General features: G+C 47.8%; 13 protein-coding genes across 13 annotated transcripts; 5 read left to right on the top strand and 8 right to left on the bottom strand.

The window, feature by feature from the left end:
- Positions 1-170: 170 nt before the first annotated feature.
- On the top strand, positions 171-716 carry TRV_03806 (uncharacterized protein; the record flags this gene model as incomplete). Its single annotated transcript, XM_003022019.1, has 1 exon — positions 171-716. One exon carries the CDS (start codon positions 171-173, stop codon positions 714-716), a length of 546 nt encoding a protein of 181 aa, XP_003022065.1.
- Positions 717-1,548: 832 nt separating this feature from the next.
- Positions 1,549-2,323, top strand: TRV_03807 (uncharacterized protein; the record flags this gene model as incomplete). The annotated part of the gene is made up of 2 exons (XM_003022020.1): positions 1,549-1,668; positions 1,760-2,323. 2 exons carry the CDS (start codon positions 1,549-1,551, stop codon positions 2,321-2,323), a joined length of 684 nt encoding a protein of 227 aa, XP_003022066.1.
- Positions 2,324-3,008: 685 nt separating this feature from the next.
- Positions 3,009-4,069, bottom strand: TRV_03808 (uncharacterized protein; the record flags this gene model as incomplete). The annotated part of the gene is made up of 2 exons (XM_003022021.1): positions 3,009-3,847; positions 3,901-4,069. The coding sequence occupies 2 exons, from the start codon at positions 4,067-4,069 to the stop codon at positions 3,009-3,011; spliced, it is 1,008 nt and encodes a 335-aa protein (XP_003022067.1).
- Positions 4,070-4,691: 622 nt separating this feature from the next.
- On the bottom strand, positions 4,692-7,939 carry TRV_03809 (uncharacterized protein; the record flags this gene model as incomplete). Its single annotated transcript, XM_003022022.1, has 6 exons — positions 4,692-5,906; positions 5,965-6,202; positions 6,272-6,342; positions 6,448-7,172; positions 7,243-7,477; positions 7,517-7,939. The coding sequence occupies 6 exons, from the start codon at positions 7,937-7,939 to the stop codon at positions 4,692-4,694; spliced, it is 2,907 nt and encodes a 968-aa protein (XP_003022068.1).
- A 2,809-nt stretch (positions 7,940-10,748) lies between these two features.
- On the top strand, positions 10,749-11,378 carry TRV_03810 (uncharacterized protein; the record flags this gene model as incomplete). Its single annotated transcript, XM_003022023.1, has 1 exon — positions 10,749-11,378. The coding sequence occupies one exon, from the start codon at positions 10,749-10,751 to the stop codon at positions 11,376-11,378; it is 630 nt and encodes a 209-aa protein (XP_003022069.1).
- Positions 11,379-12,747: 1,369 nt separating this feature from the next.
- TRV_03811 (uncharacterized protein) lies at positions 12,748-13,506 on the top strand (the record flags this gene model as incomplete). The annotated part of the gene is made up of 1 exon (XM_003022024.1): positions 12,748-13,506. The coding sequence occupies one exon, from the start codon at positions 12,748-12,750 to the stop codon at positions 13,504-13,506; it is 759 nt and encodes a 252-aa protein (XP_003022070.1).
- Positions 13,507-13,668: 162 nt separating this feature from the next.
- TRV_03812 (uncharacterized protein) lies at positions 13,669-14,587 on the bottom strand (the record flags this gene model as incomplete). The annotated part of the gene is made up of 2 exons (XM_003022025.1): positions 13,669-14,180; positions 14,263-14,587. The coding sequence occupies 2 exons, from the start codon at positions 14,585-14,587 to the stop codon at positions 13,669-13,671; spliced, it is 837 nt and encodes a 278-aa protein (XP_003022071.1).
- Positions 14,588-15,736: 1,149 nt separating this feature from the next.
- Positions 15,737-16,935, bottom strand: TRV_03813 (uncharacterized protein; the record flags this gene model as incomplete). The annotated part of the gene is made up of 4 exons (XM_003022026.1): positions 15,737-16,033; positions 16,096-16,290; positions 16,349-16,787; positions 16,853-16,935. The coding sequence occupies 4 exons, from the start codon at positions 16,933-16,935 to the stop codon at positions 15,737-15,739; spliced, it is 1,014 nt and encodes a 337-aa protein (XP_003022072.1).
- A 249-nt stretch (positions 16,936-17,184) lies between these two features.
- Positions 17,185-17,757, top strand: TRV_03814 (uncharacterized protein; the record flags this gene model as incomplete). Its single annotated transcript, XM_003022027.1, has 2 exons — positions 17,185-17,307; positions 17,473-17,757. 2 exons carry the CDS (start codon positions 17,185-17,187, stop codon positions 17,755-17,757), a joined length of 408 nt encoding a protein of 135 aa, XP_003022073.1.
- Positions 17,758-19,433: 1,676 nt separating this feature from the next.
- Positions 19,434-20,323, bottom strand: TRV_03815 (uncharacterized protein; the record flags this gene model as incomplete). The annotated part of the gene is made up of 2 exons (XM_003022028.1): positions 19,434-19,804; positions 19,867-20,323. 2 exons carry the CDS (start codon positions 20,321-20,323, stop codon positions 19,434-19,436), a joined length of 828 nt encoding a protein of 275 aa, XP_003022074.1.
- Positions 20,324-21,050: 727 nt separating this feature from the next.
- TRV_03816 (uncharacterized protein) lies at positions 21,051-22,878 on the bottom strand (the record flags this gene model as incomplete). Its single annotated transcript, XM_003022029.1, has 2 exons — positions 21,051-22,224; positions 22,289-22,878. The coding sequence occupies 2 exons, from the start codon at positions 22,876-22,878 to the stop codon at positions 21,051-21,053; spliced, it is 1,764 nt and encodes a 587-aa protein (XP_003022075.1).
- Positions 22,879-23,731: 853 nt separating this feature from the next.
- TRV_03817 (uncharacterized protein) lies at positions 23,732-24,052 on the bottom strand (the record flags this gene model as incomplete). Its single annotated transcript, XM_003022030.1, has 1 exon — positions 23,732-24,052. One exon carries the CDS (start codon positions 24,050-24,052, stop codon positions 23,732-23,734), a length of 321 nt encoding a protein of 106 aa, XP_003022076.1.
- A 388-nt stretch (positions 24,053-24,440) lies between these two features.
- Positions 24,441-26,045, bottom strand: TRV_03818 (uncharacterized protein; the record flags this gene model as incomplete). The annotated part of the gene is made up of 1 exon (XM_003022031.1): positions 24,441-26,045. The coding sequence occupies one exon, from the start codon at positions 26,043-26,045 to the stop codon at positions 24,441-24,443; it is 1,605 nt and encodes a 534-aa protein (XP_003022077.1).
- Between the last annotated feature and the right edge of the window lie 1,791 nt (positions 26,046-27,836).

The raw sequence follows: 27,836 nt of genomic DNA on the forward strand, positions 1-27,836 counted from the left end.
TTCTATATATAACCAACGACATTTGACATGGCCACCTGTCAAAAGACAACTTCATCCCGCGTTCCACTTGCGTGGGCTCACCCTCTTGGTTGAATGGTCTGGCGTTTAGACGCAAATATTGCGGTCATCGGTTACTATTTGCCCTTCACTTTCAATAGAAGCTGAGAAAAATGTTCAGGCTCTCACCCGCCAAACCTTCCTCCTCAGGTACCAACCCAAAAGCCCCGCCAACCTCAGCGGAATACGACAATGGGCTGAGAGTCGAAGCCAAGAACGTATATATGGTTCTGTCGTCGACGGCGCTGCCACGAAAGTACGACTGGGGAATACTTATCGCCTCTAACGAACTGGGAGGAGTCATTTTCCACCAGACTCTCAACGGAACCGTCTGGCGATATATAGTTGAGTTCGAGGATATTACGAGATCCACGGCATTGCTCGTCGTTTTAAAACTCGGCGAGGTCCCAGACATTACGGCTGAGTGGATGGACGCCATAAAGCAGTGCATCCAGGCCACTGAGGTGCCAGGAGACGAGTTTACTTGTCGAACCTGGGCTCTCGCGGCGATATATGAACTTGCCAACTGCGGGTTTATCGGAATGGAGCCAAGCTGGGATATCATGAAGAAGATTGAGGAAGAGGCCAACGACATCGCGACGGACGCATTATTTTCCAACCAAAAGCTCGTCATGGATAGTCATCAGTGTACCCTTTGAGCCATCTGGATTGTAAGGAGATCCATCATTTTTATTTTCACCGTACAGTTCATTAGCTCGTTTGTCATGCGATCGTGAGATCATTTAGGGTTAGTTAATGGAAGGAGAAAATCAGTAATGTGGAAGCGGAAGAGGAGAGAGTGTTCCATTGTACCGACAGTTTATCAAAACACAGGCTTTGCTATCCAAAGTAGCTTCTCTGGCTCTACTTCATTATGGTAGCTGTTTTCCCAAAGCATAACCCAACTCTACTTCAGTATCTTCGTAACCCATATGTGGGCAAATCGCTCTTGTATATTCCCAATGCTCCTGTTTAAAGCATGTGCTTTCTGAGTTTATGGGCCGTAAAATTGAATTACAGACACGTAGATCTGAATGTGTAAAACGTACTCCGTATAGCATCACTTTTCTCATAGAGATATAGTATCTGGCACTTGTATCTTTGATCCTCAAGCCCTCCTATAACCAAGGAAGTCTGTAAATTCAGCTTCAGTTCGATATGGGCCACATGTTATCAGCCCGATGATCGTAACTAGTGGGACCACCTAGGGTATCTCCGATAAGGTAGTCCTTGTGCAAATTTTGTCTGCGACAATTCCCGAGATACACTACCGAGATCTTTTCCAACTATGCACCTATCCACAGCCAAATACTAGTTGTTGACCACCTATCGTTCAATCCCGCTGATGTTGATATCACTGCACTCCAGATAAAGTTCTGGCTCTAGCGGCCATCGACTGATTACATAAGCCAAAGTTCCTTTCAAACCTCCAGGAGCATCGTCGAACTGCAGGAAATAGCATAGCAGCTGTATAACTGAGCCAAACTGGGAATGCACAATGGCGTCCTCTACGCTTCGGACAGCTATCAACAGCCGCCAAGTGTACATTCGAATGCAACCGGCTCCTCGCACTCTATCCCAGAGCAGAGCGGTTTTGAAATCATTGCAACAGTTTGGGGAAGTATCCTCATTTCTTAATACAAAGGTAGAGCCAACCGATTCTCTTACAGTTTAGAAACCGCAATTCTAATCTGCAGAATAGTATTTCAAAATTCGAACGTCGACATCTGGGGGCACGGCATTTGCGATCTTTGAATCACCTGAATCCGCCTCCAACGCTATCAGGGCCTCGCCGTTGACAGTTCCTCTGCCTAGCCCGAGACCGAACACTTCCAACTCGTATATCCAAGAACACCCAAGCTCCTCCAACCCTACCGAGAATGCCATGCTTCACCCGTCTGACACATCTGGCGAAGCCATCGAATGCACGATTACAGAATCAGAGTATGACCACAAAGCAAACATGAGAAAAAACCCATATAATATGGGGTTTCAAATCTCAAGGCATTGGATGGAGGTGCAGGATTTAATGCGCGCGCCAGACAACCGAGTTCCTCTGGCTGAATACGCGGATTGTTTTACGAAACGGAAATTTTCGATGCCGTTTCGAGTTCAAGACCGGTACTTTGAAAACACGGTTAAGGCGGGAGGAACCTCGTTGATGCAGATGTGGAAGCAAGGATTGGAGGAAGAAAAGAGGAAGAAGGAAGAAGATTCCAAAGGCCTCGATGCTGAACGCCCTCAACAAAATACTGATTCTGGCTGAGATTCATTTTACCCTAGAGTCTGATCTACACGTTTGGCAAAACTTTGGACATTGGCGGTCGAACCATCGTCTTTTCCGGATAAGCAGCACGTTTGACGTCGTAAGTCTATATTGGGCCATGGCCACCTATCATTCCTTTTAAGGTCGGTTCTCTACCCAGACGGAACAACGAGTGCATAAATGCACCTGAGCTGGGTAAAGGCAGATACCCACGGCCATAGTTGCCCAATCTTAGTGGCTACAGGATCTTTCCTCTTACTCACACTTGGAATAGAGTCGAGTGACCTGAAGCTACAGATGGATGTCCCCCTGTCACAAATTGGCATATGTTCATCTTTCGGACATTTCCTTGGAGGAAACTTTGGCAGAGTGGATGTCATGCGATACGACTAGACCTCCGAAATAACCCCCAAGTCACTTTACAAAGTGCTAGGGCCTTCATTCCAAATTTAGGACCCTGTTGTTCAGTTTTCAATTGAGCATAGCCGGCGGTCACTCTATGTTTATTATTCCATGACAAGTAATTTGCAGCAATTGTTTAGCAACACTCTGCTAGCATTATTATACCAATGATATTTTCCAAAACTAAATTTATACATATTCAGATGAATGACATCCCAATATCAAAACTTTATCCAAAGATGGGGAAATTGATGCCATACTACGATACCAAAGTCAGCATTAGTTATGAAACTGTGAATTTTAAAAAGAGCAGGTTATCACTTACACTTGGAGGGTCGTTGAACCGTAATCCTTGGTTGAGAGCACTAATAGTGGCAAGTTCGTTCGCGGTAAGGTTGAAGCTGGTTGCATCAAGATTCTGCGCAAGCCTCTCCGGGTTGTTGCTCTTCGGGATAACAGCGATGCCCCTTTGAGTTGCCCATCGCAACAGCACTTGTGCAGGGGTCTTTCCATGTTTCTCGGCAGAAGATCGGATGGTTGGATGTTCAAGCAGCAATTTGGTTCCAGTCGCCGCCTTGTTCTCCAATTCAATGAAGCTCTGCGGACCAAGAGACGAGTAGGCTGTAACCGCCAATCCTTCGCTTTGAGCATAATTGATCAAACCTTCCTGGGTGAGGTATGGGTGGTGCTCTATTTGCAGGGTGGCAGGTCTGATACGAGCATACCGCAGCAAGTCCATGATCAACTGAGAGCTGAAGTTGCTGATTCCAATGCTGCGCACGAGTCTCTTGTCAACGAGCTCTTCCATTGCTCCCCAGGTCTTGTACATTGGTACATCGCTAGCCTCGGCTTTCTCTCCGGGAGCACACCACTCTGGGGGGTATCGAACCTCGGGATCAACATATTTCAGAGAGATGGGGAAGTGAACAATGTACAGGTCGAAGTAGTCAATACCCCAGTGAGACAACTGGCGACGACAAGCTGGTTCAACATGTTTGGGATCATGAAAGGTTCCCCAGAGCTTGGAGACGATGAAGAGATCTTCTCGTTTCACGATTTCCTCTTTAATAGCCCGAGCCACGCCCTGCCCGGCTTCTTGTTCATTTCCATAGTCTGTGGGATCTAGATAAGCAACAAATCATGGAATTGGTAGATATATGCATAATATCACGTACCACAAGCACCGTCGAACAGTCGATAGCCAGTCTTGATGGCATTGTAGACCTGGTCAGCGCAGGTCTCCTTATTGACTTTCCATAGCCCAAACCCCACGATCGGCATGGCATACCCGCTGTTCAGTTTCACAGAGGGAGCCGTTAGATTTGGAGCTGTAGCTGACGCCATATTTTGGTATGTCTTCTTTTTGTGTTTGGGATATTATCTGCGGGTACGATTTTTGTCTGCAACTGAAAACTGCAATTCTAATTGAGTGGAAGAAGAGAAATTCGTGGTGGTTCGATGGCGATGGATCTTGGGAAGTTAACGTGCGGAAAAAAGACAATCAGTGGGTACGGCGTATTATTAACGAGGACGTGCAATTGAACCGTTCTGGATGATGTCAATATCTGCGACGATGCGTATGGGGTCGATCGGTCAGGAGTTATGGATCTAGGAATGTTGGTCTTCGAGCCTCTTCTTGTACTTATACTCGAGAAGTCGACTGAACTCCGAGATCCGAGATCGAGCATCACGTCGGGTGGCAACTGCACGACCAAGACGATGACGACAAATAAAAATGGGCTGGAGAGGCCGGCAACTTGGCAGTGGACCCGCGGGATGGCGTTCAGACGTCGCTTCTGGTGCCTACAGGGTGGTAAAAGGACATGAAAGGGAGCACAGGGGATGGCAGTGCTACGAGCCCGGGGTGAGAGTCGGGTAAACTACTGTTCAGAACACTAGACGGGATGCATTGCCCTCTATCAAACGGCTATCTATTAATGACGACGAAAATAGGACCTGCATATGCCTAGTCTTCAAGGTCCGCGTCAACGTGGAACTTCTTCCTTCCAGGGCCCATAAGTTTCTGTATCTTGACTTTGTTCACTTGCGCGTCGACCTTCTTCTCGATCTCCTTGATCTGATCTTCCGGATCAGTGGCCTCTTCCGAGACGAACTCGAGAACCAGCCGTCGGCCGAGGAGATGAGTATTGCGCAACGCGTCCATTGCATTCTCAGCCTCCCTTGAGCTGACGAAGTCGGCAAATGCGAAACCCCGGGCAGTCCGGTCGAACTTCTTCGGCACACGGACAGATCGGAGCTGGCCATACGCCGCGAACAGAGACCAGATATCCTTCTTGGTGGCTTGGAAGGGCAAGTTCTTGATGATGATCTTGGTTCGTTTGGCGGAGGCCTTCTTTGCATTGTCTTCTCTTCGTCGTTGCTCAGCTGCATCCATGCCCTTGTGAGACGGTTTAATGACAAGCTCGTGCTGATCAAGCTTATACCCGTTGAGAGCCTTGAGAGCTGCCTCAGCCTGGGCTCGACTCTTAAATTCCACGAAGCCAAAGCCCATGCTGAGTCGTTCACCCGGTTTCTTGGGGTCTGGTCTGGTCTTCACCTGTGCAGAAATGAATCCGTCAAGAGGTCTGAACAGATCACTCAGGCCGGCATCAGTAGTAATAAAGTTAAGATTGCGAACGAATAACGTTGCGCTCTCCATGGGAGCCTCTGGCTCATCTGCCTTGAAGGTATCTGATGTAGAAAAGCCTTGGGAGACGACTTTCTGGTTTAGTAAGGACGGCATTGTGACTGGAGGGCCACCCTCGAACAGGTTCTTGGGAGCTTTCTCTACATAGAGAATTGAGTCGCCTATTCTCTTATAGGCAAGGCCCTTGAATGCCCTTAGGGCTTCATCGGGCATAGCAAACTCAACTATAGCAATGGTGCCACTTGGTGGCATAAGAAGCCGTGTTAGCTGTCCAAAGGGTTCACAGAGCTTTCTAATGTCTTCAGATGATACCCCGTATGTGAAATTCTTTAATAGGAGAGCAGTGTTTCCTCTTTCACGTTGCTTGAAGGACTCTATGTTAACACCGTTAGCACTGAAATAGGCTTTGGTTTCCTGGATAACATGAGTCTCTGCATGAGCTTGCTTCACAGCAGCATCCGAGGAGGTGGGGTCTAAAAGCTGTGACTTTGAGACTCCCAACCTGTCTGCTACGGAGGCCATTACTGCATCAGTCTGTTCAAGTCATTAGCTATGACGTACATTAAGAGGTTGAGCATAAGAGATGACGAACGTTCATGTATAGAGAATTCCAACTGAAAGTTGATGAAGCTGCCTCAGCTTTCCTTTTGATTTGCTGTTGCTTCTTCAAAGGGAGCTTCGAGATCTCAAATTCATCGAGCTTATACGTTTTCTTTGACGATGCAGGCAATATATGCATCAGACGGCCTTGGAAGTCTTTCCCATCTAATTGCTTATATGCTTCAATTGCGGCGTCACTTTCTACATATTGAATGTAGGCAAAACCTTTGCTAGTAGAATGTCGAGTATCTGTAGCAACATGAGTCTGGTTCAGTTAGCTTTGATCTTATGTCATAAACCAATAGTTGATAGCTGCAATAAGAAAGGATACAGTCATCAGATTAAAGAGGCATCTACTAAAATACTCTTCCTGGTAACATCATATGCAAAGCATCAGATGTCCCTATCAGGATAATCATCATATAGACTGTGGGTGGATTATACGGTGGATTAAGGGGGAATTGGGATATCTTACCTCCTCAATTTTACCAAAACGAGAAAACGTGGCATTTAGATCATCCTCAGATGCATTATAAGGTAGATTCCGTATAAATAGTCGTCCGGTGAGTCGGATAGATTCAATATTAGCGTCAGGAGGAGGCTCCGGCACACTCTCTCCCTCTTCAACGGCAGCTTTTGTACTGGGAATTTTGGCAGGAACCGGAGGCTGATCCGTTGCATTTTCCAATGGCTTGCCTTTCCAAGTTTCAGCTGCCATCTCATCCTCGTCATCAAGGAGCCCCAGGAGACGGGATGTCTTAGATCGTAGCCAGTCATCGTCGTTCTGTTGTACTGGATTCTCATTTACATTCACCGCATCCACATCATCGGATTTGGCCTCTTGTTCTGTTACGGGGATATCGGTGACTGCAGTTTCAACATTATGCATCTCAACGTCGTCTTCGCCTTCAGTGGGCTCCTTTGCAGCATCAGTTGCAGGCTTCTGCTCTTGATGTGCAGTTGGAATTGCACCGCTATCGGCCCACGTCCGAGACTTCGTTGGAGGCTGCATAGCAGTCAGGTATTCTTGCAGTTTTTCATCCTCCTCTGTATCCTGTGTGTCACGTTTCCGCTTGAGAGAAGGGGGATCCTTCTTAGCATTTAAATGTTTTCTATACCTGGCACGTAAATCATCCGAGTTATCGGCATCGACCTTTGAAAACGATGCGGTCAGCTTTCTTCCATTGAGTCCTTCAAGGCCTGTTAGCCTCGCAACAGCCAAACACCGAGTAATCAATGTGACACTTCTGGAACGGAAGTTCAGAAATACTTACAGGTCTAGCCATTTCCACGGATATCTTCGACATGTTGATGAACGTCTTATTAAAGTATTTGACGGCATTTTCAGCGAGATCCGGTCCCTTGAACCCCACGAAACCGATCCGCCGATTGGGAATAACATGAGCATCTGTAACCTCGAACCGCTGAGCAAAGTGATTCCGCAGCTTGTCACTTGTCAGCGACGGCGGGAGCCCAGACACAAACACTCGAGTGCCCTCCATCTTCTATTCTAGGTAAAGAAACGCTCTTGGAAGCCGCCTCACATTCTCCCGTGGAGGTTGACAAGTTGAACAGAAGACAAGAAGAACGCACAATCCTGGATGTTGTTTCTTTTCTTTGCTTTCTTGCATTGTTAAGAAATCTTTTTTTTTTTTTCGTCTTTTTTCGTGACTTTTTTTTTCTGCCAAGGGCGGTGAGTGGGCTTGTATTATATAATCAGTCCCGCCCAAAGAAAATAAAGAGAAAAAGAAAACGTCTGTGCACCAAACTCGCTCTGTCAGCCTTTCGTCACCAAAAGGAAAAAGGAAAACAAACGAATAAAACGGACGGGGAGAAGCAACAGGACGAAAGCGACAGAACAGACAGACACTGACAGCAAGCCACCACCCAGAGGATCTTCTGACATACCCGCTGACGACCACGAATTCATATCCCTCTTCCTCCTGATTCCTCCTGTCAGTCGCCATGGCCACCGAGAAGCGCGAGAAGCTCGAAGGTACCTTGTTCCCTTGCCCCTTTTATTGGTTTCCCCTCTGTGGTTTGGACGGGCGGGCTAACGAGTGACATAACGGCAGCCCAGATCAAGTCTGTGGACATGGTGAGACAGTGTTTATCCCAGTATACAAGAGGATCAGCATCTAATCGATTACCGGAATAGAGCGAAGACATGCAGCAGGAAGCCATTGAAGTTGGTAAGCGTGTTTCTAACTACCCCCCCCGCGCGCGCTACCGGCTCAAACAAGCTAACACGCCATTATTTAGCTACCGAGGCCATGGAGAAGTACCATATCGAAAAAGCAAGTGAAGAAGCGACCTGGGACGACTGTGCTATGTTTGTCGAGATATAGCTAACCGCGACCACCATAGGATATTGCGCAATTTATAAAGAAGGAGGTTCGTTGGCCTTTTTTTGGTGCACGGATATAGCGAGGGTCACATACTGATAATAATGGTGATAGTTCGACTCACGAAAGGGCGCTACCTGGCATTGCATTGTCGGAAGGAACTTTGGAAGCTTCGTCACTCACGGTATGCTAAGCTTGGGCCGTTTGAAATGTTTGACCTAGCTGACTTGCAGACAGAAACCAAGCACTTCATATACTTCTATCTCGGCCACTGCGCCATCCTCCTATTTAAAACACAATAAGTGTTCGGACCCTTTTTGGATTCCTCAAGCAGAGCGTGTCATCTTTTACTTTCCCCTCTTAGCGGGTGATGCCCCAGCCCCCGCTGTGAGCCAGACTCGGGGTATTCGGGCAGAAGGTGTGATTTGGAGGGAGAGATTGTGTTAATGAATTGTTGTCGTTCCTGTCTTCAGGGATATATGCCGCTTTTTTGTTAATGATACTCTCTAAAGCAAGCATGGAATATGGTTTATTGCTATCAAACATTCCTAACGTCTGTTGAGTCTATGGCTGCTTTTGAAGCCCGGACTTACGCCTCTTAAGTATCTTAACAATCTTTTTTTATGTATTACGCTAAAGCATCTCGCGAAATATAAATTGATTAAGTACTATGGGTTGAATATACACCTGAGGTTGTCTTAGAACTCAGAAAAGGCAAAGGGTATCTAAGCTAAGAAGGACAATTCCAAGGTAGATATGGAACAAAGATATTAAGGCTAAAGAAGTGTAATAAAGTAGAACCGAGGAAACAAGAGTATTAATCGTAATGGAAGACAACAAAAGAACACTCTTAAACATAACTTCATGTCAAAAAGTGGAAGCAATCAGGTGGCATAACACTTGTGGCTACTTATAACCAGGCTGTTGTGGTGGCTGATATTGTTGATATGGCCCTTGCTGTCCGGGCGGTGGGCCATGATATTGCTGCGGAGGACCCCCTGGTGGCGGCCCTTGCCCGTGGCCACCAGGTCCCTGAGATTGGACGTCCGGTCTCATTCTAGCATAAAGTTATTAACACCGTAGCCCGTGTTGACTAATGGTAAAGAGTATGACACTCACGACATGTCTTGTGAGAACCGGCAGATATGGCAGTATACTTCCTGTAAGCAGTACTCTATTAGCAAAGGAGCTTATTTAGTAACTATTAAGAGAGTCAAGACTTACTTTATATTTGTGCATGGCCAGTGGAATAAGTGGCTTTGAAAAGACGGTGTTTAGTATTCCAAGTAAATAAAGTGCAGGCAGAAGCTCATACAATGAAGCAGACGGTGAAAAAGGGCCTAGAATACAGAAGAAGCGTTAGTTGGCCATTCTATTTATTATAAGGAGCAGTCCTCATATTCCCCATAATAGCTGTTGAGATGTTGACTGACCATCTGGTAATGCATCGACCCGACCAGTTACCGCCTAGCAAAGTAGTATACCGGGTTAGAGAAAGGCAGTCTAGACGCAAGGCGCATAGCTGCATATACACAGCATCAGGGATCGCATCTTACAGTTCTGGCATTGGGCAGTGACGTTCTCATATCCTTGCAGCTGCGAGGTGAACTCTGGTAAGGGGAAAGTATTCCAGGATTAGTCTGCGACCTCTTTCAAGCTGTATCACTAGGCAGTCATCAACAGGCAAGATATCCCGAGACGTACCGTGAGTACCGAAGGTTATGCAGATAGCCATGGCTGTTGCTTGGATGCGACTCAAGGTATGGTGGTCGTTAGGTGAAAAACCCTCGTCTGAAGGTCGAAAAAGTCGTGAGTCGTGTTGTTCGTAAACGACGGGAGAAAGCAGAGCGAAAGGATTGGAAGTTCCTTATGTTTGGCACGGAGTACGAAGAGCGAGATGACGCAGCGCCAGACTTGGCTAGGATCGGCGAAACCAGGCCGGCTCTTTTTTTTCAGCCGCAGGAACAGGAAGTCAAACTGAAGATTCGGTAGGAAAAAGGAGTCAAGCAGCCAGTTTGATCCACACCAGCTGGTCACTACTTCGGACACGATAACAACAGGCGATCTTTCTTCTTTCTATGGCGCTTTCCATGATACGAGATAGGCTGCTTTCGTTGTGGTCGACACTCAGGAACTGGGCTGCTGTCTTTTTGCGTCGCCATTCACCTCTTACCACTCTGTTAAGTCGTTGGTTAACCTGGGGCGTGAAATCGGTATATGCTGTTTAACCTATCCTTATATATTTACCCTTTGCTTTTACAGAGTGCTGACCATTTGGCTCATATATCAGGAAAACCAATCTGAGTCGAACAACAATGACATTATTGAAATCGTGAGAGATGCAAAAGGCGAATTCATCTGTGGCGGCTTGACAGGAATAGTTGAACTGCTCGATAATGGCACTGTCATCAAGTCACCTTTCCCCGGCCCCATGATGGAAGACCATGTTCAAGACATTGCTAAGGAGGCGGTCATATATCGGCGAATCGGCCCCCATGAGAGGCTTGTTAGACTAGTCAGTCATTCAAGCGATGGGATTATACTTGAGTATATGCCAAATGGCGATCTCAAGAGATATTTACAGTCTCATGAGTCGAGCTCAGTTCCAACAAGTCTCAAATTAACTTGGGCGTACCAAGTATCGGAAGCGGTCCAGCTTCTCCATAATAACAACATTCTCCACTGTGACATAAAACCACGAAATCTTCTTCTGGATAACGAACTTAATATCAAAATTATCGATTTCTCCGGCTCATCTCTAGATGGTTCTAAACCCACTTCAGGTGAAGGAACTCGATTCTATCTGCCACGCGACTGGAGAGAGCCACCGACTATAGCAACAGATCTTTTTGCCCTAGGCTCGACTCTCTATGAAATTTTCCAGGGCAATAGTCCTTTTGAAGATATTCCAAGTGATGAAGTGACAACGCGTTATGAGGCCCAGCAATTTCCAAGCGTTACCGATATTCCATGCGGCGAAATAATTGAAAAGTGTTGGCGGTCAGAAATAAATTCTGCTCAAGAAGTACAAACTGCTATCGGAAACCTCGTCAATATATAACTCTTAACGCCTGCTGTATCCTTCGTCTCGATGATTTGGACATTTCTCAGGATACGTTGATTGTCCAAGTGTCGTATCCTTGGGTTGAGGGCATGTTACGCCGCTCCGCCGTGCTTCTGGGCACCGGTTGAACGCTTTGGAAGTTTTATTGCATGATGCTGGACACCCACGGTAATGTACCGTCGACACGAGGTATTCGCACATTCTAGATAATATAAGCTTATCGAAGGACTTATGGTTCTCAGGATGTCAAACCTTGCTGTGGTAGTACTATTTTGTTTTCAAAACCGCAAATATCACTGGACACTGTGGAGAGAAATCGCCAACTGGTGTCCACTGTGGTTGTTCCTCTATTGACCTTGTGTGAAAGCGGGGATTCACCCAATATCAATAGAAATACAATGCGAGGGGCAGGGATACTGCATATGCACTGCTGCAAGCCTCATGTTCGTTACGTTGACATCTCGCAATGCATACGTGTGTATTACTCTACGCAGCACAATTCCCCCATATTATACCGTTAGACATGAATTCCAAGAATCACCATTGCCATTTAGATACCTATTCATTACATGTTGTAAATGTGCTGTTTACCCTCTGGGTAGAGTTGACCAGATATTGGGTCAGCCAGTTAAACCTTCCGTGGACATTACGAACGACACGATGACCCAAAGACGTCAACAGTAATCAAACCACTCTCACCCTTCAAAAGGATTCCGACATCGACTACCCAAGGATCGAATACCAGGCAGCAAGATGAGCCAGGTTCTGGTCATCGATGCTACCTTTCTATTCACGTCTGAATCTTTCACTTCTCCAGAATGCCTCACCACGATACCCTAGTTCCACTCCGTGTTTAGGAAGCCTGGTCAAAAATCTCGAGGAACAGGTACCACATTGCGGCAATGTTCCGTTTTCAAGCCAGTGGTATGATAAAGAAGATATTGATTGAGATGATGGAACTAACTAGTCAACTAAGTGCTGGGAAGGGAAAAGACTCTAGAGTAGCTAGTACCTAGTTGTACCCTGAAGCGCCTAAGACCATCCACAGGCCTATAGCTAAGATATCAGTAGAAGAAAGCGGCAGTACCAGATGTCTCAAACGACTCCTTATGAGGCTTGGGCTTGCAATTTGAATGTCATTGTTGATGTTGATGTTGATGTTGTTCTAAGGTAGCGCTTGCCGCAAAAGTGGAGAGGCTGAGCGCTTTGACTGGAGGAAGGCTCGAGCCTAGAGCTACATAGATCTCCCAAAACAACCGACGACAGTCCTCTAGTTACCTCGTAGATTCACGTCCTCCGGTCTGCTCTATGTAGCTACAACAGAGAACCGCCTCCTAGCTAACAACAGGGAAATACCTAGGTTGCCATGGCTGACAGTGCACGGAGCGAAGATACTGCGGATGCAAGTGACCCCATAGCGGCTGCTAGCTCGTCGGCATTCTCAGAAGCTGCTATTGTCAAAAAGGTTACCCGCTATGTCAAGGAATACATGTCCGAGTATAACAGCTCTCATGACTTTGACCATGTAATGCGTGTCCTCGGCCTTTCTCGGATTATCGCTTCGTCACGACTTGCAAAAGCTAAAACTGCAGTATCCACATGGAACCCCCTAGTCCTCACGCTAGGTGCTTTATTGCACCATGTCGGGGATGGGAAACACCCCAAGGCTAACGAGAAACCTGAGGCCAACGTGAAACATGATGTCACGATTTACCAGCTGCTTTTGACCTTTGGAACACCAATACCTGTGGCAGAGCAGGTTCAAATCGTAGTCAACAACGTCTCGTACTCCGCAGAAACAGAGTCGGAAGAAACCCGGGAGTATGTACGGAAGCTAGTCCAAGAAATTCCAGAGCTCGGTATTATCCAGGATGCACATCGTCTGGACGCAATAGGCAGTATAGGGATTGGTCGCACATTTACGTATGGCGGTGCTGTCTCTAAGGCGGGAAGGCCTTTGCAGAAGACGATGGCCTATTTCGTCGAGAAGCTGGAAAGGTTGGAGGCCTCGATGAAAACCCCTGAAGGGAAAAGGTTGGCGTTGGAGAGAACCAACCGGCTCAAGCTATTCAGAGGATGGTGGGAGGAGGAGATGGCGCTTGCAAAGAGTGGATTGGGACAATAAGCGTGACGAATCCAATGGAGCTTAATTGTACTCCATATAGAACCATCCCGTCCAGGATTATAGAACCTACTCCATGTTATTCTTACAAATGCATCCAATAATCAAAATACTGGGATTCAATGCCAAAGATGAGGTTCAATAAAGTTACAAGAGAAGTAAAATCTAGCTAGACTTTGCAGAATATTGAGGTCCCAAATATACAGCTGATATTGAGGGTGGCGAGCGGATGGAGGTGGATGGAAACAAGGCATAAAGATGAAATAAACACGTGCAAATAGTGTAAGTTGCAGCATCTGGTATCAATGAAGACATTGTATCAATATCCCGCTTTGACCAACGCGCATGTTCATCACAGATTTGCTTGGAACCTATTTGATCTTGGAAGATGGCCAGTATGTAGAGATCAAACAGCCCCTGTGTCATAAGGTATAGATTATAGTATGTTGAGTAGTTGTAGTTGCGTCGTAGAAGCTGGATCCTATCCGGTACATTCGCTTGGATCCTTCCCAGCCATGAAGATAAGAAACGACCTTTATACAGTTGGAAGCCATAACTCGTGTGTTTTTGTCGGTAATCAGGGGAGGACGATGGAGAACAGCGGGAAACGATAAAGAAGGAAACAAGAAGACTCCGTAGAAAGGGCGCCCAATTTACGAAGAGAATTTGCGAGTGATCTTTGCAATAACTGCATCAAACTCATGTTAGCTTCAAACTCGCAATATTGAGGAATCCACACAAGAACCAAAAAAGACGTACCATGAAGCCCGACAACAGAGAAAATGAACCCAAGTGACAAAACCAATACAACAACAGGGTCAACCTTCAGTCCTGGGCTCTCGTCGGTGTACAGCTTGAGCATGGTACCAGACGAACCGCCGGCTCCGGCAGCTCTGGTTGATGCTGGGCGTGCATTTCGTACGGACTCCTTGTGGTCTGCAGCAGCACGGCGGCGGAGGGCTGTTCGTGGGCCTCCTGGAGGTGTAGGGGAAGATGGACGCAGGGCAGAGCTTGAGCCGCCTGCTGGGCCAGATGGGCTGGTAGGCTTGGAGCCCTCAGCACCGGAGTCGGCACCTGATGCCATTGGAGATGAAGCCTGAGTGGAGGAAGTATAGTTAGTATAAGTATTCGTGCATTCGGATAGATGTTTTGGGTCAAGGGGGAAAGAGAATTATGGCACGAGGGAACGAGATTGTTTTCCTTACCATTGTGAGAGGATGTGTCGGAAATCGGTATTATGGAGAGGCAAAGGGGAAAATCCACCGTGAGACTAGACACGCTGAAGAATGAGAGATGTGCCCGTTATGGTATCGATATCTCCCAAATCTCGATCTTGCTTTGCGCTGGAAACATGAAAGAGGCCACGATTTCCCAAGTGGTGCGGTTGTGATTATGTCAGCAGTTGTCTCTACGTGTTTTCTGCCATCCATCGCCGCCTTTGGGCCGGGAAAGCTTATGTAATCGTATATATTTAGCCTCGCCGGTGGTTACTTGATGGATGTATGGTGGATGGATAGATAGATAGTAGGGGAGAGTTGAGCTATTAGGATGATGGTTGGTTGAATTGTCTATATTGTAGAGTGGAGTATCAGCCCTATGGGTATATACAACGTAGACATGACAGAGACGAGAATCCGAGTATATTTAAGACGCTGATAATTTTCAAAAAACTCACAAAAGAGTGACAAGCGATGGGCCAAAAGTAAGATAGCCTCGCAGAAGTACAAATAGATACAGGGAAACAAAATGGGCAAGGAGTCATAGGAAATACATGAGGTATCATTCGAGAACAAAAACAAATTCAGGAGGGAAACAAATAAAATCCCTATTCTAACAGGATTAAAAGTCAGCTTGCTATGAGGCGGTATTTGAACGTTGAACCATATCGAAATTGCTTCTCGTTCACATTGCTTCTGTTTCCCTTATCATCCAGATTCAAGTTCGAGGTAAGCATTCGAGCGGTTACTGCTGGGTTGCACCGAGTCCAAAAAATAAAAAATAAAAAAAATGAAGAATGAAAAAGAAAGAAGTACGTAAAAGTAAACAAGAAATAGTAAGGAAAGCGAAAGGAAACAAAGAAAAGCGAAGATATCCTTGGGTATATGGCATTGGGAATGTTAATTGCAGATTGAGATTAGTTTACTTTTTTTTCTTCTTCTTTCTTTTCATCCTTTTCCTTTCAAAGGAAAAATGTTCAAAGCTGTATTCATTCACTATCGAGGTGGCGAAATTTTTAATCGATTGTCATGCGGGTGGGAACAGGATGCGGTGAGAACTGGTCATGAAGCTCGGTGCCTTCCTTCTCTGCACCGCGTGGTCTCTTCTTGCTTGTAATATGTGGCTTCAGCCCCTTGTTGAAGTTGAGAGTACACATTATGGCGTTGATAATGGTCATAATGATGAGGATGATGGTTGCAACGGCAAAGAAAGTAAGAGATCGGCGAGCGGGAAGATAAGCCTTCTCTTTTGCGGGAGAGTACATGCGGATTAGCTTGAAAAGGAAGTAGGCGAAACCACCAAAGTAGAGCAACTGTCGATAAAAGGTTAGCTTATGGCATTTGTTTCAGGGTCAGTGGAGGAAATATAACTTACGATGACAATGATCATGCCAACTGTACTCTCACGTCGGGTCCAGAACGCAGCCATCACCAAGATCAGGATAGTGACTGGTATGGCAGCAAGAGTAAGAGCAAACTCGACAGTCTTAGTGTCTGTCACAATAACGACAAACTGGACAGTGAACCCAAGGAAGAAGAAGAAATCAAACTTCAGCAGAGCAATGTAGATCTAAAGGACAGGTTAGTAAAACCGTCTAGGGTAAGTCATATAGTGCACGAATACAAACCTGGTAGGTAAGGTAACGGCGCTTCATCCGCAAATCAGCGCTGATATGCTTGTAGATCGTCCATGCAAATTCATCGTATAACTTCCAAGCAAGGAAACTCATCCCCACGGTTCCAAGAGCAGTGATGCAAGGAATCGCAATAAGGAACGGCCTCATCTCGTCTATTACCTCTGGGTGGATAAGTCCAAGGTCACCGAGTTGTGTCACCGAAGTATCGATCTGGTCGATTTGCACAGCACCATAGATAAGAAGACCAAAGTTGCAGATACATAGTCCAATAACTTGGATAGTATTTTTCAGCCGAAGTGCATCATACACCAAAACAAGCTCGTACACGAAACCGAAGATGTAGAGAGTAAGGAATGTTGGTATCGTTTTTGATTCGGTATTCGTCGATGCATCTGATTTAAGCTGCAGCTGGAATCTTGCAAACACATATCTATCAAAAGTGTCAGTATTATTCGTATATGAGAGGGGGGAAACGGAAAATATCTCAAAACTTACGATTCGAAAGCAAGAACGCATGCCGCCTGGATCGTGGTGACAATGACAAACGACCACGTCCAGCGTGTGTTTGGTAGATACATCTTCCACGATGACTCTGCGCGAGTCGTGTACCCTTCTCTTGGCCTATAGCCCTGACCCGGAGGAAGCAACGGCGGGTCTATTCCTGGCTCTCCCAAGAGAGACGTCCGTCTTGAGTATGGACGAATTTTGGCGGCCAGAAGCTCCTCACCGGAGCCTTGATCTCCGTTATTTTTGGCGTATTAAAAATGAGGGAAAAAAGGGAGGGAGGATGAGAAAAAGTAAGTGCTAAATGTGGTAGCGGCTGTATGATGCCACGATCGGGACGAGGCTTGTGGGTGACGAAGGAGGACGACGTAGACGCTGGATGGCTGTGCAAGACGAGAGAGAACAATGGGCAACGGGACACAAGACGCGAGTTATATGATAAAGAGGCGAGTCCTCTGCCCCTGCGCGAGCTTTTTCTCTATTGTGTTTGTGTAGGGCGGTGCAAGGCGGCTCCGCGGCTAGGGGCGTCCTACTTAGAAAGAGGGAGAAAGAGAGGGCCAAACGAGTGACGGCGGCTGAGATAGGGCGAAGACGAGGGTCAACGGTCGTAGAGCGAGAGCGAGGGAGACGGAGGTCGAGTCGATGGGAATGGCGATGATGAGAGAGACAAGAGAAAGAAAGTAGTTGGAAAGCGAGTGAAGAGAAAGAGAAAGAGAAAGAGAGAAAGCGAGAGGCTGAGGAGAGAATCAGAAGACGAGGAAAAAGACGAGCAAGTCGATCCTGGCGGTGGAATATCAAAATGCGCAGTTCAGCGGCTTGGCGGAGCCGCCTTTTTTGAGGGCTGGCTAGCACTAAATAATAATAATAACACAACGGCCTTCCAAGGAACAAAGTGATAGTTAGTCTCGGGGAATGAGAGGGAGCAGCCAAAGTTCTTTCTTTCTTTCTTTCTTTCTTTCTTCTCCCCTTCTCCGCCTGCGGGCTTTTCTCCCGTTCTCTTCGGGCGCAGACAGTTTGTGGCTGGAGGCTGGAGGCTGGAGGCTGGCTACGGCTTAAGCTGCCCTAACTCTGGTTGTAAATATTAGACTTAGGTATGTCCCTACTAGACTACGTTTCTCCCGTGGTTTGCCCACGCCTGGATCCCTGGATCCCGCCTGGCAGTGTTTTACCGCGATGGAGCAACCATGGACCGGGTTGGAAAGGGAGGAAACCGCCTGTTGTGGCTCAGCGGGCGGCTAGTGCCAGGAGGCCCCCCAGGAGGAGCGAGCTGAGAAGGCTGGCCGTGGCAGTTACGTATTCAATAGCAACGTTGTCCCGGGCCCCTGGTCCTCCCTTGTTCCCCCGTAAGATTAGTCGTTTATCCTGTCTCGACTCCATCGTGTCTTGAGATTGCGTGTTGTGTACTTTATGAGGGCGGAAGTTCCGTATATTCTCTGACTCAAGCCGCAATCCCTGGCTGCCAGACGACGAGAGTAAGCCGAAATGCCGAAACCCGCAGCTGAACAGAGCTGAGGAGCTAGGAGAAAGCTGAGGACGACAAGGGCCAACTAGCACCTGTCTGCTGCCGTCCCGAGACTGGCGGAATTGATAGCTCGAAAAAAAAAAAAAAAAAAAAGGCTGAGGATGAAAAAGAAAAGCAAACAACGACAAAAAAGAAGGGCGATGTCGGCTGCACGTGACCCTTCCACACAACGAGAGAATAAAAAAAAAGACGCCAAAAAAGCTGGGACTTCGACTTTTCTTCTTCTTCTTCTCTTTGGTCAAGCATCGTCCTCGCCAAAGCTGCGTTTCTTTGCTACATCCGCCAGTTCATGCTGGAGTTACACTTGCAAATGAGAAATTCGGAGTATTCTTCAACCTTTCAACCAGCTTCTGCACGCCTACAGTGAGGAAGCTCGGTACTGCCCGTGAGGGCCTGGCATGAAAAGTGTCTGCAATTAGGCATCAGAAACATCGGGGGAAGGGTGCGGATGGGTGGCCTGGGAGAAATCCTGGGCCTCGCTTCTGTATTCCTCGCCCCCTTGGGAGAGCCGTTGCGAAGATTGTGTGTGTCTTCCTTCGGGGAGTCACGACACCTAAGTGCAATACGCAGCGTATCATGGCTACCTCAATTGAGAGGAGAGCCGGGTATCATTCGATTCCGATTACTCTGGCGAGGACGATGCTTCACCCTTCTTTTTCCCCTAGGTATGGAGTTTTTCTCTTCCAGGTTGTGATATAACGTGCTAACATTTTGTTTATATGAACCTGACGCATTTGATAAAACGTTTAACCTGATACGGAGTAGTGTTGGGGACATAAGGTGAGTGAGTAATATTCGGCTGCTAGACGCTGAAACTATGTAAAATTATAGAAATCTATAGATAGAACGAGAATATCGTTTTATTTATTTTTCGGGCAATTTCGATAAACTACCACCGTGCCACGAGGTCTAAGCTAAAAAAAAAAAAAAAACCTTTACTGAATTTGTACGCTTCATTATTTAATCCTCATCATAAGAAGGTAAAAAGAAAAAATGTTCCCCTGGCTGGCCAGTGGAAAATTACCAAACGAAAAAGGAGAAAAATATCATTTATTCGTCCTCGCCAATCTGCCATCGAGTCAGCACTGTTGAACTTTCATGTAAGACTGGCTTAGAAAGTGAAGAACTTACCTTTGGAGCGAGATAGAACCGTACATAACCAGATCCCTCGAGAGTATATTCGACCAGCAGAGGAACCTCAGCAGAGAGGGACAGTCGCACCTTTGACGAAAGACTGGTGGCCTTGCAGAAGTTTAGGAGGTATTTGATAGAGAATGTAAGAGCAACGGGCTCAGTCAGGGTGATGGAGACGTTCTGCTCTGGCTTGTCAACGTTGGTGTTTTGACGAATGGTAACAGCACCGTTACCAATTTCACCCTGGCAAGAGAATCGGACACCATCCTTGGTTGCCTCGATCAACACTAGCATTCCCAATTAGCATACTCAAATAACGTTGTCAGTATAAAAATCAAATGGGACATACCAGACTCAGAAAGCTGGTTCAAGTCTCCGCAAATCCGCCTAAACTCAGCAGATGGCATCTCAACCGTGGCAGAGTAGTCCGTCTCCGGGATAGCAAGATGCTCCTGGTCAATGTCCATGAGTTTGATATCATATTCGCTCACACGGTCCTTCTCAACGCTCTCGAACAGCAGGTTGACTACGTCTGGCGTGTCGTCGGCCTTGAGAGTAAGCACGTCTCCATCCTGAGCAGCCCGTAGGACCTTGGTGAGGGAGACCAGGTTGATTCCCAGGGCGACGTTGCGGTCACATCTGAAGGGGGAGAAGCCCTCTGCTTTCAACATCATGGAGACAAGCGCAACATGGGAGTTGTCCATGGCCTGGAGGGCAATTCCAGAGTCATTGCAGTCGAAGTTGCAGTCGTGTACAAGATCTTTTACCGCATCGACCACCTGTTTAATAGTACCGTGGTTAGACATGGCCTTTTCTCAGTTGCTGTTCGCCGGTAGTATACCTTCTTCAGCATAGCAGCTTCTTCCAATCGTGCTTCCAACACTATATACAGCGTGGTCGGTTAGATTCTACATCTTCTTCATAGTTGGCTGGCCGGGGTAACGCACTCTTGACTGATTTATATCAACGAACCGCTTAAGAGGCTGCAAGAGTATGGCGGGGTAGATCTGACGACGCTGAGAAGGGGTGAAACGATATACTGCGTAAGACCAGAGAGAGACGGCACAGGATTGCCTTAGCCAAAGAGCCCGGAGTGTGGTAATTTGTTAAGTATTCAGCGTAATTCAACACGACGATGGATGTTCTTGAAGCCAGAGAAACCTGCCGGTTCTTTTTTCTTTGGTGTGCGGTGAAAATGCGCGTCGCGTGTCACGAAACCAATTTAGCTCGAGTTTCGCGTCAACGGCTCCAACGACAAGATATCTATGGACAGCAAGACTTTTCCATATACTCCAGACCAGACGGGCAAACAGAAGCAAATGCGGATACCGTCATAATTCCATTAAGTCATTACTTGGGGGTTCTATATATATCGATAAATATAGTACATACTAGGGCAACGCGGGTACCAGGAAAGCATCACATCTATATGAGCGATGCCAGGAAACACAAAGGAGAAAGCCATCAACGCCCGAGTATAGAAGATCCGGATATAAAAACGAAAAGAAAAGGATTAAAAGAAAGTCAGATAACCTAGAGACTAGAGACTCTTGCGCCGCCCTTATGAGGACGAAGCTTGATCACAGTCTCAAGTTCCTTCAGCATATGTGTATTCGCTTCTGCTCTCTCTCGAGCAACGGCCTGACGGGCTCGGTCTTCCTTCATGCGTGCGATTCGTTCCACGCGAGTCAACGAGCTTCGAGTTCGGGGCATGGCAATAGCTTCAAACACCTCGTCATCATCCATGTTGCTATCTGGATTGAGAGATTTCTGCATCTCTCCGTTCAAAGCACGCAGGGCATCAGCCGGACCGCCGTCGACAGCAGTGCTGCCTCCAATACTGAAAGTGGGTGAAGACGGTGACTTGATCATGCTTGACGTGCGTCGGGAAGAAGATGACTGACGATCGGACGACTCCATGTTGGCTCGCATGGCCGATTTGCCGGCTTCCCATTCTTGGAGTATCCCACGCAGTTCAGCGCCGATAGCCTCGTATTGGACAAGAAGGGTCGAGCCGAGGTCTACGTCTTCGTTGGACCCATCGAGACAGGCATCCGACTCTTCGCGAATAAGTTGCATTCTGGCATGAAGTCCTCGTATGCCCTGAGATAAGGAGTTTAGCCGACGAAGCTGGGCTCGATAGCGGTCCCTGTTAGGGTTTGGGTTTGGATTCTGTATTGGGGACGACGATATTATGTCTCCTACGTAAGTTAGATTAGGTATATAGAAAACGCAAGGATGGAAGGGAGGCGTACGGTCTTGTTCGTTGAGGACGTCTCTCAGCTTCTCAATCCACTCGGCGCTGGCGTCAGCCAGGCTGTGCATCTCTTCAGTCGCAGCGCTCCATCTTGCAATATCGGCTTCACCTCCGTCTGCCGGGAGTGCAAGGAGACAACAAAGGGCGCTCTTCCTCACGGTATACAGCCGAGCGAATGACGACCGCAACGATCTCAGGGATGTCTTTTCATCCACCGACTGGTCGACCACCGTGGACTCGGCGGCCTGGAGTCCCACCTGGGAAATTTCATAAATGTCATAATATTTTTCCAAGTTTGCATCATCTACGAGTGGTCGTAATTTTCGTTTCACATAGAGATATTTCTCCAGCATCTCATCCAGGCATTTGGCCAGGATGCGACGGAGTTTCAAGCATCTCCGGGTTTGCGACTGCTCCTCCAGCCGGCTCACTGGTGGAAGAGGCGAGCTCCTACTCGACAAGTCATGTTAGTTATGTATAATATAGGGGGTGGACGGAAATAATGTATTCGTACACTCTGTACCCGCGTGAAACGAGCTCGACCTCCTGAATGAGCACAACGGATGCCGAAGCCGCAGAGTCGAGCGTCTGCGCATTCCCAACGCAGGCAGTGGCGGTCTCGATAGCCTGGCTACGTAGGTATCTCAGCCACTGGCGTTTCGCAAAGACGTAGAACGCTGCAACGATCGTAGCCAACAGGACACCAAGAAGGAGGACTCTTCCAATGCTCCAGCCTATTCTGTGTATGGATCGGGCCCAGTGTAATAGTAAGACGACGGAGAAGGATGCCACGGCCGTGAATACCGCTCCTCGCACGCCGAAGATGGCGGCTCGGGAGGCTGCCTTGTCATCATCGCTCTGGACAGGGTGGCTCAACAGGTTCGAGACGGAGGTGTAGGAGGGTGCGCTGGGTTCGCTCAACAACTGCGACGCAATAATCGTGTATCCAAACTGTTCTCTGAATCGCTCGTTGTCGGTCTTGCCTATTCTCGCACTGATTGCGGCCTTTTGCCAGCTGTTAACCCCCCGTCTCCCATCAGATAACCAACTGGCCACCTGGAACTTCCACCGATAAGGGAACACAACTAACAGCGCAGGTATCATGGATCCTAGCCAGAGCCTCTTGTCTATTCGACCGCTTCAGTTTCAAGGGCTCGGGGATTTTGTTTCTGATGCGGTCCTGAAATTTCGGAGGCCCTTGGGGCGCGAAGTCGAGGGTCGTGGAGTCCGAGTACTCGGTATGCGGCCAGTCGACCTCCTGCGGCGTCCAGTCCTGCTCGGCCTCGCCTTCACCTGCAAGTCACCCTGCGTCAGCTTTTCTTGTGTCTTCTAGCCCTGCTCCCATCCAGGCGGCGGCTCCTTTGCGGGGAGATGGAGATGGAGATATAATTATACCGACCTTCGAGGTAAGCGGCCAAGGGCGAATCTTCATAAACACAGGCCTCCATGGTCCCGCCACATCTTCCTCTTTCACGGCCTCTTCGCTAGTCGGTCAGCTTATTGTATTATTGGGATAAGTCAGATTTTATAAAACTCATGTCCGTGGGCGCCAGGAACGCAGGCCTGATGAAGGTTGGGAGTCGCCACAGGCTCGTAAAGTGCGCGAGGTTGCATCCAAAAATATAGCTCTCTCGGGAAAATCCCCACGAGGCGAGGCGAAGGATGCCCCCTATTTTCTACCGCAGAGCAGAGAGCAACTGGTCCCTGAAAGACGCCCCAGCGCTAACTCTACAGCGTACGGAGTACCCAGGCGTTAGTTAAGCATTAACATGACTCTTTTCCCCTTTTACTTTGCTACGTTACTACGCAACTGGGTCCTCACTCCTGGCGAAAGGCCACAAGTTTGCCATCCAGGAACAGGGACTGGACAGCATCCTTATATGCCTATTTTACACGTGGATTCACTAGTTGAACAAGGTTCAAAAGCTCCGAAAAGATAATAGATCTCTCGATGGGTTTAAACTTCGATCTCTGGTTGGGATTTTGATATTCGAATGGGAAGATACGAAGAAGCGAGATTCTTTGCCTCTTGTTCTTTGCTTCTTCTCGTTTCTGCTTTTTTTTTTGCCTTTCTGTTCCTGATCTGCGTGGGTTCCTTGGAAGGGGCCCTGTTTGTTGCCTCTCTGCTGGCGGCGGTCTCGAGTCTCGGGGCTGTGGAGGCCATGGATATCCCTGGCTCAGTATCCAGACGGCACTCCATTGATAGCTCGTTGTCGACGCATATCCGTACGCTCAGCCGGAGATGAGGGTGAAACAACCATGTAGCGTCGACGATCATCCAACACGTAACGGAACACGCTGGTGAGATTGACTGGTTGCTCCGATTTGGCACGGAGTTAGGCCTATTGCTAATTATATATGGATGGAGCGTGGTGCTTCGATTGATGGCTCCTGAAAAGGACCAACTAGTTACTCGCATAGACCGCAGTGAGGCGATCTCCCGTGCATATTCTGGCCAGTGCGTCGGGAGATGTCATCATAGTCGTCTTGGATACGGAGTCGTGTGATGGCAACGGCTTTGTGAAATGAAGGTGTTGATACCAAATTTTAAGAGCACGCATTGGACGACCCAAGATTGTGAGTATCATCAAAACGTTAGCCTAACATCTATTTAAAGTATTCCGCTTGCTTCAAAAGTGCCGCTCTGCAGCGAAGAATTGGCAGCTTCATTCTCTCCACTCATAGATAGACAACTGTGTGGTCAGCCGGTCGTGCAGGTCCTCCATGCTACGATCATTGATAACACCTCCGACAGCTGTAACTCCACGTCGAGTATAGCTACGAATCAGTTTAGCAACCTTGTCCTTGCCCTTCTCCACAGCAACCTCAAGGGCAGTTTGACCCTGTGCATTTTTCAGTTCTAGATTTGGCCGAGCCCTCAGCAACTGCGCCGCAGTCTTGTGTGACCCGTTCAAGGCTGCTAGATGCAACGCCGTGGATCCGTCGTTTCTCTGTATGTTCACATCAATACCAGCAGCTAGCAGCTGAGTTGCCCCGTTGGGCCTATCGTGTTGGGCAAAAATGTGCAGGGCAGACTGATTGGAGGAGTCTAGGTGTGAAAGGTTTGCCCCTTGCTCAAGCAGATACAGTATAGGGTATGGGCTTGGATCAAACTCGGAAGGAGGGTCGTCCGCATTTTCACAGGCGTAGGCCCAGAATAACGGGGTCTTGTTCTCTAGATCGGTGTCATTGACACTAGCTCCCAGGTCGATTAGAGCATCCATAGAGAACACCGACCCGCCCTTAGCTGCCCAGTGAAGAGGTGTGCCACCGTTCGCACATCGTACTGATATATCAGCACCTCCAGTGACAATAGGTTCAATCAAATTATACCGTCCATTCAGAGCAATGGCATGCAAGGGAGTGAGACGGTCCCTGGTCGCGGTATCAGTAAGACTAACACCAGCTTTGAGAAGGCCCTTCAATACTTTGACGTTCACATCTTCGGTCTCTTCGCTGTCGGCAACATGGGAATCACCATCTTCCCGCCCTTGCTGGTTTATATTTACAACCTCCTGGGCGGTAAAGTCTCCATCCTCATCATCTGTGTCTTCCCAAGCGTCCTCATCCTCTGGAGTCATGTCTGTCTTAGCTAGCCAGTGCAAAGCATTCTCCCCAAACGGACCTCTGGCATTCACCTGAATCCCCTTAGTCTCCAGTAGGAACAACACTATTTCCCCATACCCTCGCGGCATAGCCTGTAGAATCAAGGGGCATTTAGAATCAGGAGGGTCTATCTCCCTGCCTCTCTCATGGTATATCCCAATCAGCGTCTTCACGGCGGCCAGCTTCCGCTTGGTGACTGCACATACAAGTGGTGTAATGCCGTCCTCATCCTTTGCAAATGGATCAATCTCATCACCGTGAACAAGAAGCCTTTTCAACACAGTGTCACCGCACCCGGCAGAGGCAGCAAGATGAAGCAGATTCACGCCGGTACTAGCACATACAGACCCCGGCGGTGACACAAGCCCAACCCCCCGTTCCAGCATCGGAAGCACATATTCATCATCCTGGGTTAAGATGCACTCCTCTAGAATAGTTCGGTCGACCAGAACAAGGCTAAAATCAACATCCTTTTCAAGCGTCTTAAGGAAAAGGTCCCGCTTTTTCATATCAGCTGCATAGGAAAGGGTAATTATGCGGGCTCTTGGTAGCAGAATAGTTGCGAGCTTTCGTGACGCGAGGGCCACAGCGAAGCTGTCCTGGGGGCTTAGGTTATCACATATCTGCAGGATCAACTCTGTGGGGAGGCCGTCGAACCGCCCCATCTTCAACTTGTCTGCCTGGATACCGGGCTCCTCCTGGTGGTTTCTTCTCTATCACAAAATACTGCGCGGGCAGCCACAAAAAGAAAAACGAGGGATGTTTTGGAGGGCGTCCGCCGCCAAGACACATCGCAACACGGTCAGGCCCTGCCCTATTATTAGCCAGCAAACATATATACTAGATAGATTTCCAGGTAATTTCTTTCTCTCAGGCTGCAGATATTATTCTATATATTTAGGTATATATAGTCCAACCCTCTCCGCCAATTATCCAGATGTTCCCTCGAAGACTAGAAGTACAAAAAGAGATAGACAATAGCCCCTGCGTCCAAGTTATGTGGTACATGGAAATAGTAGATATACTGAGGGATAGAGTCGTTGGAGAAGGGTGAGGGTGCGTTTACACACTCCCTATAAACATTATACATTAAATAAAATAAATCACATTCTGGGTTCAAAATCAAATAACAACCACATGGTGGTAACTCAGGGCCCGGATAAGCGTCTATTCTGGTCAGTATAAATACATAGTTGAGGAAATTGCTACTTTTGCTTCGATGGCATAAGTCTGGCGGGGAGTCTTCGAGAAAGGAGTTGTACATCCGCAAAGGAATTCGAAAGGGCAGGCAAAAGCAGCCACGCGGGAGAGCTAAAATTGGTTCGCCTCCGGCAAATAGCGATGGTAACAGTCGAATTTCCCGGGGCTTAATCCTATCGTCCCAAATAAGTTAGTATATATTGATTGCCTGGGAAGAACTAGGAACGGTGACATACCACAGCAGTTGATTTTGTTTTGTTTAGAAAAAGAAGAAAATCGCGGAAGGCCGCATTGAAAGTCATCTCATCAAAGAGGGTTTGGTTTAGCAAACCGAGGCCAATGGCTTTAGATTTTATGGGTAATTCCACCACCAGCCTCAGATGCTAGCTCAAACCCCCGTCAACGTACTGCTGTACTCTCAGCAGGAGGATTTAAGAAGCACAAGAGTGACTTCGGGTCCATATTGTATATCGGATGATGTTACGTGGCCCTCGTCTTATCTGCTATAGGGACCAAAGCGAGGCCTCCCAAGCTTCTCGTAACGAAACATTCTCCAGAAGAGGTATATATATTGTAGAAGAACTACTCGGCATCCTCATCCGAGTGTTCAACTAATGGGGCTCATGTCCTAACCTGACATCCATGACCGCTCATATATTCAAGTTGCGTCATAGGATGAATATAAATACGGGAGGCCAGTCATCCGTGGGGTGAATAGTGTAAATACAGAGAATACTCTCCAGCCTGTTGATTAAGATGTGTTAGAATGGGATAATCTAGCAAACAACAATACGGAGAGAGATGGACACGCATGGACCACTTGACTTGTTCATACCTGAGGAAAGAAAGGCAAATCGCCATCGAGCCAACGCCGGAAGCCTGGGTCGAATAGATCACCTAATTCCATGGCTCGAGTATCAGGTCTCGTAGTAATATCTAGCTAGTTGCATTATCCGCGGCCTGGGGCTGTAAGGCTGGGAGGCCAGGTGTACCGCAACTCAAAGGCAAGATAATTGGACCGTTGCGGCGGTGACAATGATGTTTCGAATCGACCCGAGTAGTGTCCAGCGCCTCTTGAGCTCGGCCAGCACGGGAATCGATCGACACCTCTCGCAGCGGTCAGCTTGGCTGAGGGCTCATGACCTTCAACCCTCCAGCTGGAGTTTGTCTGCGAGGCGAACGTTGGAAAGGGAGAAAGAGGAAGACGTTTTCGCCACGCAAGGGGGGGGCAAAGGGAAGCTGACTCAGCAACCTTA

The sequence above is a fragment of the Trichophyton verrucosum genome (assembly GCF_000151505.1).
Source record: "Trichophyton verrucosum HKI 0517 chromosome Unknown contig00308_77.r1.exp, whole genome shotgun sequence".
NCBI lineage: Eukaryota > Fungi > Ascomycota > Eurotiomycetes > Onygenales > Arthrodermataceae > Trichophyton > Trichophyton verrucosum.